This window comes from Salmo trutta, chromosome 1 (genome assembly GCF_901001165.1).
Source record: "Salmo trutta chromosome 1, fSalTru1.1, whole genome shotgun sequence".
In the NCBI taxonomy this organism is placed as follows: domain Eukaryota; kingdom Metazoa; phylum Chordata; class Actinopteri; order Salmoniformes; family Salmonidae; genus Salmo; species Salmo trutta.
The window spans coordinates 12,383,948-12,397,142 of NC_042957.1; the positions used below are offsets into that span (position 1 = coordinate 12,383,948).

Here is a 13,195-nt window from a genome sequence, read left to right on the forward strand (position 1 = left end):
ACCCAGGTTCAAATCTTTGTGACTTCTAGTAAAACGTGTTGATAAGGTGGACCAGGCTAATACTTTCAAGTGATAATGGATAATGACAGCTGTTATTAAAGAACTGTGTTCATCATTAATTTAGGTATGGTGGCATTGATGAAGGAAATGTGTTAAAATACTGTCTCACTTTGATCTGTCTGTCTGTCTCCCTGTCGGTTTGTCTGTCGGTTTGTCTGTCGGTTTGTCTGTCTGTCTGTCTGTCTGTCTGTCTGTCTGTCTGTCTGTCTGTCTGTCTGTCTGTCTGTCTGTCTGTCTGTCTGTCTGTCTGTCTGTCTGTCTGTCTGTCTGTCTGTCTGTCTGTCTGTCGTCTCTCCCAGAACTGGGGAAGTGACTTCTCTTGTGTGGCCCTGGCGCCATCCACCTCTGTGCCTACATCAGGTGAGAGTGAGTGTGTTAAGAGATGACAAGGTTTCATAAGAGGAAGTGCATAGCTAAGGGAAGGCCAATGACCTGGTTACATGACATTGTCCAACCCCCTTACCAGACCAATCAAATTGTATTGGTCACATACACGTGCTTAGCAGATGTTATTGCGGGTTTAGCGAAATGCTTGTGTTTCTAGCTCCAACAGTGCAGTAATACAGTTGATATCGGAAGTTTACATACACTTAGGTTGGAGTCATTAAAAATCGTTTTTCAACCACTCCACAAATTTCTTGTTAACAAACTATAGTTTTGGCAAGTCGGTTAGGACATCTACTTTGTGCATGACACAAGTAATTTTGCCAATAATTGTTTACAGACAGATTATTTCACTTATAATTCATTGTATCACAATTCCAGTGGGTCAGAAGTTTACACACTCTAAGTTGACTGTGCCTTTAAACAACTTGGAAAATTCCAGAAAATTATGTCATGGCTTTAGAAGCTTCTGATAGGCTAATTGACATCATTTGAGTTAATTGAAGGTGTACCTGTGGATGTATTTCAAGCCTACCTTCAAACTCAGCGCCTCTTTGCTTGACATCATGGGAAAGTCAAAAGAAATCAGCCAAGACCTCAAAAAAAAATTGTAGACCTCCACAAGTCTGGTTCATCCTTGGGAGCAATTTCCAAACGCCTGAAGGTACCATTTTCATCTGTACAAACAATAGTACGCAAGTGTAAACACAATGGGACCATGCAGCCGTCATACCGCTCAGGTAGGAGACTCGTTCTGTCTCCTAGAGGTGAACGTACTTTGGTGCGAAAAGTGCAAATCAATCCCAGAACAACAGCAAAGGACTTTGTGAAGATGCTGGAGGAAACAGGTACAAAAGTATCTATATCCACAGTAAAACGAGTCCTATATTGACATAACCTGAATGGCCACTCAGCAAGGAAGAAGCCACTGCTCCAAAACCGCCATAAAAAAGCCAGACTATGGTTTGCAACTGCACATGGGGGCAAAGATCGTACTTTTTGGAGAAATGTCCTCTGGTCTGATGAAACAAAAATAGAACTGTTTGGCCATAATGACCATCGTTATGTTTGAAGGAAAAAGGGGGATGCTTGCAAGCTGAGGAACACCATCCCAACCATGAAGCACGAGGGTGGCAGCATCATGTTGTGGGGTTGCTTTGCTGCAGGAGGGACTGGTGCACTTCACAAAATAGATGGCGTCATGAGGATGGAAAATGATGTGGATATATTGAAGCAACATCGCAAGACATCAGTCAGGAAGTTAAAGCTTGGTCGCAAATGGTTCTTCCAAATGGACAATGACCCCAAGCATACTTACAAAGTTGTGGCAAAATGGCTTAAGGACAACAAAGTCAAGGCATTGGAGTGGCCATCACAAAGCCCTGACCTCAATCCTGTCGAAAAATTGTGGTCAGAACTGAAAAAGTGTGTGCGAGCAAGGAGACCTACAAACCTGACAGTTACACCAGCTCTGTCAGGAGGAATGGGCCAAAATTCAACCAACTTATTGTGGGAAGCTTGTGGAAGGCTGCCCGAAATGTTTGACCCAAGTTAAATAATTTACAGGCAATTCTACCAAATACAAATTGAGTGTATGTAAACTTCTGACCCACTGGGAATGTGATGAAAGAAATAAAAGCTGAAATAAATAATTCTCTCTACTATTATTCTGACATTTCACATTCTTAAAATAAAGTGGTGATCCTACCTGACCTAAGACAGGGAATTTGTACTAGGATTAAATGTCAGGAATTGTGGAAAAACGGATTTTAAATGTATTTGGCTAAAGGTGTATGTAAACTTCCGACTTCAACTGTATGTAACAAGTAATATCTAACAATTTCAGAACATATACCCAATACACACAAAGTAAAGGAATGTTATTAAGAATATATAAATATATGGACGAGCAATGTCATAGTGGCATAGACTAAGATACATTAGAATAGTATAGAATACAGTATATACATATGAGATGAGTAATGCAAGATATGTAAACATTATTAAAGTGACTAGTGACTAGACACTACGTCTGAGATGGGTGTCCAATCCCACTACACGTCTGAGATAGGTGTCCAATCCCACTACACGTCTGAGATAGGTGTCCAATCCCACTACACGTCTGAGATAGGTGTCCAATCCCACTACACGTCTGAAATAGGTGTCCAATCCCACTACACGTCTGAGATAGGTGTCCAATCCCACTACACGTCTGAGATAGGTGTCAAAACCCAACAAATGATAGCAGTGTATGATAACTATGTTGTAACATTATGGACTATGGGAAGTGGAGTGTATTTGTGTTTATTGATAGATCTGTGCCTCTGTCCCCAGTTCATAAGCTGCGACCAGGAGACATCAAGGTGGTGGCAGCACTGGGAGACTCAAACACTGTAAGTGTGTGTGTGCATGTGCCTGCATCCGTGCATGTGTGCGTGTAGAACAAAACTTGCCTGCCAGACTTTTATATTATCCTTTGTGCTGAGAGGACATATTCTTTACATGGTGGGTTGTTCATGTGCCTTTGTTGTCATCTGTTTGCAGGCAGCAGTTGGAGCCAAGGCAAAGAACGTGTTGCAGCTCAACACGCAGTATAAAGGAGTGTCATGGAGGTACAGTGTATTCGGAAAGTATTCAGACCCCTTGACTTTCTCCAAATGTTGTTATGATACAGGCATATTCTAAAATGAATTCAATTGTTTTTCCCCCTCATAAATCTACACACATAAATCCCCATAATGACAAAGCAAAAACAGGTTTTTAGACATTTTGTCAAATATATAAAAAATAAAACAGAAAAACCTTATTTACATAAGTATTCAGACCCTTTGCTATGAGACTCAAAATACTGTACATACATTCTGTAATAAATCATGCACCAACATAGTCCAAATGCACAGCATACATGTTATGGACCACTTGCAGAGCACATTGATACTGACACTGGTCAACAGGGAAATGGACTAAATGTGTGTGTATTTTTGCAGCATCGGAGGAGATCAGGCCTTGGACACTGTCACCACACTACCAAGTGAGTCACTATTTTCTCTTGTCGCTCTCATCCTATTGGCTCATCTTATCTGTCCATTAAAATTATCCAAATGAGCCATAACTTCACATATGACTATTTCTGTAACATTGTTGGAGAAAGGCTGCAATGAATACATAGGTTGGTGGCACCTTAATTGGGGAGAACGGGCTCATGTTAATGACTGGAGCGGAATTAGTGGAATGGTATCAAATACATGGTCTCGAGGTGTTTGATGCCATTCCATTTGCTCCGTTCTGGACATTATTAAGAGCTGTTCTCCCCTCAGCCACCTCCTGTGAATGAATACCCAGTGCAAATGATTTTGTGACAGTAGATTTTCAGCATTTACAGATACATCCACAAGATGGCAGTCTCAGCATATGATCTCATAACATTCCTCTGGAGTGCAGCCTCCTGCATAGAGGAAACATGGTTCATCCAGCTGGCAGTGCTCTCTCTGTAATAAAGCTAAAATGGAACATTTGATAATGAAACGTCTGCTTATTTTCCATCTCTACTTTTTCCTCTCTCTCTCTCTCAGACATCCTGAAGAAATTCAACCCTTCCCTCTATGGCTTCTCCAAGGGTCAGGGCTTCCTGCAGAATAGTGGCTTCAACATGGCGGTGCCTGGAGCCAAGGCCTTGTGAGTAGAGAGATAAGTTTAGACCTCTCTGTGCCCTCATCCACTCACTGTCCTCTTTTTTCAGTAACACTATTTCCAATCCTCTTTTTTAAGTACCATCCTTTTTAAGTATCATCACCCCCCCATCAGTTTCTCCTGTCCTATCTTCTCATTTGAACAAAGGCATAATAAACACTATGTTTTAACAAACGTATCTTTGTCTCTTCTAGTGAGATCCCAGCCCAAGTCCAAGCTCTCATCAAGGCCATGAAAGATGACGAGGTGAGACTGGTCTATGTCCCATTGGCACCTATTCCCTACATAGTGCACTACTAGCTCTATGGGCCCTGGTCAATAGTAGTGCACTACATAGGGGACAGGGTGCCGTTTGGGATGCAAGCCTCTTCCATGACTCTATCTATGTTGAATAGTTATACTGGACTCAGTTTCTAAGAATAATGACATATTGTTGTATTATGAGTGTATGATCATCTATAGCTACAGTATGTCTCTCTTGTCATTGTCTCCCTCTTTACACGCACACAGAAGGTGCATTTTGAACAGGATTGGAAGCTAGTGACCTTATTCGTTGGCGCCAGAGATCTTTGTGATTATTGCATGGACCAGGTATGTATTCTTATCTTTAAGTCAAACATACAGTGGACAATTATTATAATTTTAATAGTGGTAGTATCCAAAACTAGTGTTAAAAAAGTGTTATTTATGCTCTACTTTACACAGAACAACCTTACACCCAAGAACTACAGTGAGAATCTGATGTTGAGCTTGGACATGCTGTACAAAGAGGTTAGTGATAGAAGGCTTGGTTTTCAGAATCATTTTCAGAATTTTAAGATCTTAAGGCAAATATCATGCCATCTCCCTCCATCTCTCTCTAAGGTACCGAGGGTAATGGTTAATGTTGTCGAGGTTCTGGAGATGGATCCATTGAGGAGAGTGACTAAGGATGCTCTGGTCTGCACCCTCATGCAGAGGTTTGTATGAAAACTCCCCATTTCCCTACGAAGACGGTAGCTACACCCACTGCATCATATGCCTGTAGAATGTGTATATTCACAGCGTTAGTGAATGTTTTCCGTTCAAGTGTCTTTGTTATGCACAGAAATGCTTGCCCCTGCTTTTTCCACCCTGAAGAGAACTCTCCTGAGCTTACAGAGGTTAATCGGATCAACCAGGAATACCAGGTAAGGGCAGAACAGGGTCTGAACACAGGAGCTTGGTGGCACCTTAATTGGGGAGGACGGGCTCATTAAAATATATATATATATATATATATTTCACCTTTATTTAACCAGGTAGGCTAGTTGAGAACAAGTTCTCATTTACAACTGCAACCTGGCCAAGATAAAGCAAAGCAGTTTGACACATACAACAACACAGAGTTACACATGGAATAAACAAACATACAATCAATAATACAGTAGAAAAAGTCTATATACAGTGTGTGCAAATGAGGTAGGATAAGGGAGGTAAGGCAATAAATAGGCCATGGTGGCGAAGTAATTACAATATAGCAATTAAACACTGGAATGGTAGTTGTGCAGAAGATTTATGTGCAAGTAGAGATACTGGGGTGCAAAGGAGCAAGATGAATAAATAAATACAGTATGGGGATGAGGTAGTTGGATGGGCTATGTACAGGTGCAGTGATCTGTGAGCTGCTCTGACAGCTGGTGCTTAAAGCTAGTGAGGGAGATATGAGTCTCCAGCTTCAGTGATTTTTTTTGCAGTTCGTTCCAGTCATTGGCAGCAGAGAACTGGAAGGAAAGGCGGCCGAAGGAGGTGTTGGCTTTGGGGACGACCAGTGAGATATACCTGCTGGAGCGCGTGCTACGGGTGGGTGCTGCTATGGTGACCACTGAGCTGAGATAAGGCAGGGCTTTACCTAGCAGAGACTTGTAGATGACCTGGAGCCAGTGGATTTGGCAGCGAGTATGAAGCGAAGGCCAGCCAATGAGAGCGTACAGGTTGCAGTGGTGGGTAGTATATGGGGCTTTGGTGACAAAACGGATGGCACTGTGATAGACTGCATCCAATTTGTTGAGTAGTGTTGGAGGCTATTTTGTAAATGACATCGCCAAAGTCGAGGATCGGTAGGATAGTCAGTTTTACGAGGGTATGTTTGGCAGCATGAGCGAAGAATGCTTTATTGCGAAATAGGAAGCCGATTGGAGATTTAATTTTGGATTGGAGATGCTTAATGTGAGTCTGGAAGGAGAGTTTACAGTCTAGCCAGACACCTAGGTATTTGTACTTGTCCACATATTCTAAGTCAGAACCGTCCAGAGTAGTGATGCTGGACGGGCGGGCAGGTGCGGGCAGCGATCGGTTGAATAGCATGCATTTAGTTTTACTTGCATTTAAGAGCAGTTGGAGGCCACGGAAGGAGAGTTGCATGGCATTGAAGCTTGTCTGGAGGTTAGTTAACACAGTGTCCAAAGAAGGGCCAGAGGTATACAGAATGGTGTCGTCTGCGTAGAGTTGGATCAGAGAATCACCAGCAGCAAGAGCGACATCATTGGTGTATACAGAGAAGAGAGTCGGCCCGAAAAATGACCCCTGGGGCACCCCCATCGAGACTGCCAGAGATCTGGACACCAGGCCCCCCTCCGATTTGACACACTGAACTCTATCAGAGAAGTAGTTAGTGAACCAGGCGAGGCAGTCATTTGAGAAACCAAGGCTGTTGAGTCTGCCGATAAGAATGTGGTGATTGACAGAGTCGAAAGCCTTGGCCAGGTTGATGAATACAGCTGCACAGTAATGTCTCTTATCAATGGCGGTTATGATATCGTTTAAGACCTTCAGCGTGGCTGAGGTGCACACATGACCAGCTCGGAAACCAGATTGCACTGTTCACCGGACGTGCTACCTGTCCCAGACCTGCTGTTTTCAACTCTCTAGAGACAGCAGGAGCGGTAGAGATACTCTCAATGATCGGCTATGAAAAGCCAACTGACATTTACTCTTGAGGTGCTGACTTGTTGCACCCTCGACAACTACTGTGATTATTATTATTTGACCATGCTGGTCATTTATGAACATTTGAACATCTTGGCCATGTTCTGTTATAATCTCCACCCGGCACAGCCAGAAGAGGACTGGCCACCCCTCATAGCCTGGTTCCTCTTTAGGTTTCTTCCTAGGTTTTGGCCTTTCTAGGGAGTTTTTCCTAGCCACCCTGCTTCTACACCTGCATTGCTTGCTGTTTGGGGTTTTAGGCTGGGTTTCTGTACAGCACTTTGAGATATCAGCTGATGTAAGCAGGGCTATATAAATACGTTTGATTTGATTTGGAGAAGGTACGGTGGGATTCCAGATGGTCTGTAATCTGTTTAACTTGGCTTTCGAAGACCTTAGAAAGGCAGGGTAGGATAGATATAGGTCTGTAGCAGTTTGGGTCTAGAGTGTCTCCCCCTTTGAAGAGGGGGATGACCGCGGCAGCTTTCCAATCTTTGGGAATCTCAGACGATATGAAAGAGAGGTTGAACAGGCTAGCAGTAGGGGTTGCAACAATTTTGGCAGATAATTTTAGAAAGAGAGGGTCCAGATTGTCTAGCCCGGCTGATTTGTAGGGGTCCAGATTTTGCAGCTCTTTCAGAACATCAGCTATCTGGATTTGGGTGAAGGAGAAATGGGGGAGACTTGGGCAAGTTGCTGTGGGGGGTGCAGGGCTATTGACCGGGGTAGGGGTAGCCAGGTGGAAAGCATGGCCAGCCGTAGAAAAATGCTTATTGAAATTCTCAATTATCAGATTTACCAGTGGTGACAGTGTTTCCTAGCCTCAGTGCAGTGGGCAGCTGGGAGGAGGTGCTCTTATTCTCCATGGACTTTACAGTGTCCCAGAATTTTTGGGAGATTGTGCTACAGGATGAACATTTCTGCTTGAAAAAGCTAGCCTTAGCTTTCCTAACTGCCTGTGTATATTGGTTCCTAACTTCCCTGAAAAGTTGCATATCACGGGGGCTATTCGATGCTAATGCAGTACGCCACAGGATGTTTTTGTGCTGGTCAAGGGCAGTCAGGTCTGGAGAGAACAAAGGGCTATATCTGTTCCTGGTTCTACATTTTTTGAATGGGGCATGCTTATTTAAGATAGTGAGGAAGGCACTTTTAAAGAATAACCAGGCATCCTCTACTGACGGGATGAGGTCCAATTCCTTCCAGGATACCCGGGCCAGGTCGATTAGAAAGGCCTGCTCGCTGAAGTGTTTTCGGGAGCGTTTGACAGTGATGAGGGGTGGTCGTTTGACCGCAGACCCATTACGGATGCAGGCAATGAGGCAGTGATCACTAAGATCTTGGTTGAAAACAGCAGAGGTGTATTTGGAGGGCAAGTTGGTTAGGATGATATCTATGGGGGTGCCCTTGTTTACGGATTTAGGGTTGTACCTGGTGGGTTCATTGATAATTTGTGTGAGATTGAGGGCATCAAGCTTAGATTGTAGGATGGCTGGGGTGTTAAAAGCATGTCCCAATTTAGGTCACCTAGCAGCATGAGCTCTGAAGATAGATGGGGGGCAATCAATTCACATATGGTGTCCAGGGCACAGCTGGAGGCAGAGGGTGGTCTATAGCAAGTGGCAACGGTGAGAGACTTGTTTCTGGAAAGGTTGATTTTTAAAAGTAGAAGCTCGAATAGTTTGGGTACAGACCTGGATAGTAAGACAGAACTGGTAATGGCTGGAGTGGAATGGTCTTAAATACATCAAACACATGGTTTCCTTGTGTTTGATGTCATTCCATTTACTCCGTTCCAGCACTTATTATGAGCCGTCCTCCCGTCAGCAGCTTCAACTGGGTCTGAACTACCCTTCTGAACAACTGGGATTTTAACTCTATAATGAATTGTCATGTGTTACTGGTATGGAAGGTCTTGGCCAATGTTCCAATGTGTGGAGTAAAGTGTGTTACTCACAGATACAAGAGTTCTACAGGTAAAGTTATAGGCATTCAATGTGATCAAATCAATCCAACATTACTCTACTATACTTAACATTCTCTCTTTGTTCTCTCTACTCTCTCTGTGCTTCTGTCCAGATGGAGACTGAGCGACTGGTCTCTGGGGGGCACTATGATGGGCGAGAGGACTTCACTGTCGTCGTACAACCCTACTTCCGAAACGCTTTCGTCCCTTTCATTGGGGTGAGTGTGGTTTAACTGCACACACACACGCACACATACACACACACACGTACATGCAAGCACAGACACACACACACACATTGACACTGTTCTCTTGTCTCCACAGGATGGGAAGCCTGACTTGAGTTTCTTCTCGGTGGACTGTTTCCACATCAGTGAGCGAGCACACGCTGAGATGGCCATCGCTCTCTGGAACAACATGGTGAGGACATTCACTTAGAGAGTAGTCCAGTCCCAGATCTGTTTGTGGGGGAATGAAAAAGGAGAAGGAAGTGTGCGACATTAAAAAGGGCACTTACAACAAGAAAGGGAATGTACACTAATATCAGGTATGGAACTAATCAGATTTTGTGTAATTATACGAAATGAAATGGCATCTTACATTCAAACAATGAATCCTGATCTAGGATAACTTTTCAAAACATGAAATTATTTGGCTGCTCTAAAAGGATTTGGCTAAAAGCAAATCTACCCGCTAACTGGGCAGAAAAATAATGTTGCGGGTTGATTGTTTTGTAAAGCATAAACGGAATTTCAATCTTACCCAGTTACATTTTAGGACTTTGTAGCATTCAGCCACTAAAGTATCAACAACAATTACATGAACTAACAAGGCACTGTCATTGTCAAGACAGCACCCACAGATCTGGGACCAGGCTGCATAGAGTTCACTCTGAGACATAACTCACAACACATGAGCTATGGCCATAGTATTTCATGTTTATGTAGGTTACAACACATGAGCTATGGCCATAGTATTTCATGTTTATGTAGGTTACAGCACATGAGCTATGGCCATAGTATTTCATGTTTATGTAGGTTACAACACATGAGCTATGGCCATAGTATTTCATGTTTATGTAGGTTACAGCACATGAGCTATGGCCATAGTATTTCATGTTTATGTAGGTTACAACACATGAGCTATGGCCATAGTATTTCATGTTTATGTAGGTTACAACACATGAGCTATGGCCATAGTATTTCATGTTTATGTAGGTTACAACACATGAGCTATGGCCATAGTATTTCATGTTTATGCATGCTTTTCAACCGTTCTCTGCCCGCACCCACCCGCCCGACTAGCATCACTACTCTGGACGGTTCTGACTTAGAATATGTGGACAACTACAAATACCTAGGTGTCTGGCTAGACTGTAAACTCTCTTTCCAGACTCACATTAAGCATCTCCAATCCAAAATTAAATCTAGAATCAGCTTCCTATTTCGCAACAAAGCATCCTTCACTCATGCCGCCAAACATACCCTCGTAAAACTGACTATCCTACCGATCCTCGACTTCGGCGATGTCATTTACAAAATAGCTTCCAATACTCTACTCAGCAAACTGGATGCAGTCTATGACAGTGCCATCCGTTTTGTCACCAAAGCCCCTTATACCACCCACCACTGCAACCTGTATGCTCTCGTCGGCTGGCCCTCACTACATATTCGTCGCCAGACCCAGTGGCTCCAGGTCATCTATAAGTCTATGCTAGGTAAAGCTCCGCCTTATCTCAGCTCACTGGTCACGATAACAACACCCACCCGTAGCATGCGCTCCAGCAGGTATATCTCACTGGTCGTCCCCAAAGCCAACACCTCCTTTGGCCGCCTTTCCTTCCAGTTCTCTGCTGCCAATGACTGGAATGAATTGCAAAAATTGCTGAAGCTGGAGACTTATATTTCCCTCATTAACTTTAAACATCAGGTGTCTGAGCAGCTAACCGATCTCTGCAGCTGTACAGAGCCCATCTGTAAATAGTCCACCCAATCTACCTACCTCAACCCCATATTGTTTTTATTTACTTTTCTGCTCTTTTGCACACCAGTATTTCTTCTTCATCATCTGCTCATCTATCACTCCAGTGTTAATTTGCTAAACTGTAATTACTTCGCTACTATGGCCTATTTATTGCCTTACCTCCTCACGCCATTTGCACACACTGTATATAGACCTTTTTTTTCTATTGTGTTATTGACTGTACGCTTGTTTATTCCATGTGTAACTCTGTGTTGTTGTTTGTGTCGCACTGCTTTGCTTTATCTTGGCCAGGTCACAGTTGTAAATGAGAGCTTGTTCTCAAATAGCTAACCAGGTTAAATAAAGGTGAAATAAATAAAAATAAAAAATGTTACAACACATGAGCTATGAACATAGTATTTTGTGTTTATGTAGGTTACAAGACATGCGCTATGGCCCTCGTATTTCATGTTTATGTAGGTTTGTGGCCTGACAGCGGTAATATTTTGTTTTTACAGTTGGAGCCGGTGGGCAGGAAGCAGGTCTACAACAACTTCACATACGACCGCACCAAAATCAACTGTCCTTTTGAGGTATGTTAACATTAACACAACCTTTATTATGGAACACTTTGGTCAGGTGTTTGCTGAATTGGCAATCAGTAAGTCAGTCGTTGCGTTGGCTGACTCGACAGTGCGTGTGGGTTGTTGAGTGTGTTGGTTGAGCAGCAGTCATATCACCGACTGAAAGCTAGTTCTTACAATGTAGCAGAACAAGATCTATTCTCATGTTAGTTTCCCTTAATCTGACATTTGGTCTCTCCTTTAGGATCAACCCTTCATCTTCACTAAGGTCAATAGCCTCCCGAGCCCACCTGTAACCCCCACCTCACCTGTCCCAAACCCTGGCACCACCACTCCAAGCCCTGTGGCCCAGTGTGACTCCTCCATGCCTGTGTGGGTGCCCGTGGTGCTTGGTATCACCGGCTTACTGATCGGCTGGGGAGTCACCTGGCTATTTATGTCCTGCAGAGAACGGCAGAGTAAGAGGAAAATGGTAGAGGGATTGATTGAGATGAAAGGAACTGGTTTCTAATGATATTCTGAGAGGGAGTGTGGAGATGGTCACAAAGGCTTGAATACACACGCACAAACGCACACACACATGCATACACACACACACATGAGTGTATAGCATTGCATCAAACAAACATATTTTATATAAAGTATGTAATAGATTTGCTAATTGTTTTGTAAATACACACTGGTTTATGCATATTTTCTTCCTATGAATAAGGTGTGTTTTGTACACCTTGCATTTCCTAAGAATGTACCATATTCCTTTGTATTTAAACAATAAACATTGTTGATGAACATTCCAATCAGCAACCGATAAATAAATACTTTCTTGTAGAGATTCTATTCCATAAGTCTGAGTGTGAAAATACAGCATAAAAATAATTTGCGTGACATGGACAATAGCTTAGTATTAACCAAAACCAATACATTTTCAGTAACTATGTCATCGGGTATTTCAATTGCATCAGGTGAACCCCTATGAATTACCAGGATGAATAGGTCAACGTAAACCAAGCGCATTGCAATAGAAATGGGAACAAATCATTGTCATGGAGGAGGCAAGGGTGGTTACTTCATTGAGGGGACACAAGTAGTCTCACCCGTTCTTATTATACCTCAGGGGTCTCACCATTTTAATATTTGACAGAGCCACATACAAAAGGGAAAGTTATCAGTATCTGTGGTACCAATATGAGGGTCACAATAAAAGTAATGGACTGGTTATATCACCGAATTATGTTGTTAACTTTGAATTTACTGTGTCATCAAGCAGGTCAGCTTCCATATAAGGTAAAGCAACCAGCAAAAGGCTTTGTTCGATCACATACAAATACCAAATCTAGTTTGCTGGTTAGTGGTTACAAATCTTCGCCAAAAGACAGAACCCCTGACTGAACCTAAATAAACGGTGTAGCCGTGGCGTACTGCATTAGCATCGAATAGCCCCTGCGATATGCAACTTTTCAGGGAAGTTAGGAACCAATATACACAGGCAGTTAGGAAAGCAAAGGCTAGCTTTTCCAAGCAGAAATGTTCATCCTGTAGCACAAACTCCAAAAAGTTCTGGGACACTGTAAAGTCCATGGAGAATAAGAGCACCTCCTCCCAG

General features: G+C 43.0%; 1 protein-coding gene across 3 annotated transcripts in view; it reads left to right on the forward strand.

Moving 5' to 3' along the window:
• LOC115162797 (phospholipase B1, membrane-associated) overlaps positions 1–12,410 on the forward strand; it is a 33,545-nt gene extending 21,135 nt beyond the window's left edge. For 2 of the 3 annotated variants that reach the window (XM_029714246.1, XM_029714326.1), the window contains exons 29-42: positions 360–420; positions 2,779–2,837; positions 2,989–3,056; positions 3,432–3,475; positions 4,017–4,119; positions 4,329–4,380; positions 4,645–4,725; positions 4,840–4,905; positions 4,999–5,093; positions 5,222–5,303; positions 9,160–9,264; positions 9,371–9,466; positions 11,527–11,601; positions 11,837–12,410. In XM_029714246.1, coding sequence (XP_029570106.1) covers positions 360–420; positions 2,779–2,837; positions 2,989–3,056; positions 3,432–3,475; positions 4,017–4,119; positions 4,329–4,380; positions 4,645–4,725; positions 4,840–4,905; positions 4,999–5,093; positions 5,222–5,303; positions 9,160–9,264; positions 9,371–9,466; positions 11,527–11,601; positions 11,837–12,103 — 1,254 coding nt within the window. In that variant the 3' untranslated portion in view covers positions 12,104–12,410. The remainder of the gene's footprint in view (positions 1–359; positions 421–2,778; positions 2,838–2,988; positions 3,057–3,431; positions 3,476–4,016; positions 4,120–4,328; positions 4,381–4,644; positions 4,726–4,839; positions 4,906–4,998; positions 5,094–5,221; positions 5,304–9,159; positions 9,265–9,370; positions 9,467–11,526; positions 11,602–11,836) is intronic. The other variant, XM_029714411.1, reaches the window with a different exon arrangement.
• Positions 12,411–13,195: the final 785 nt, after the last annotated feature.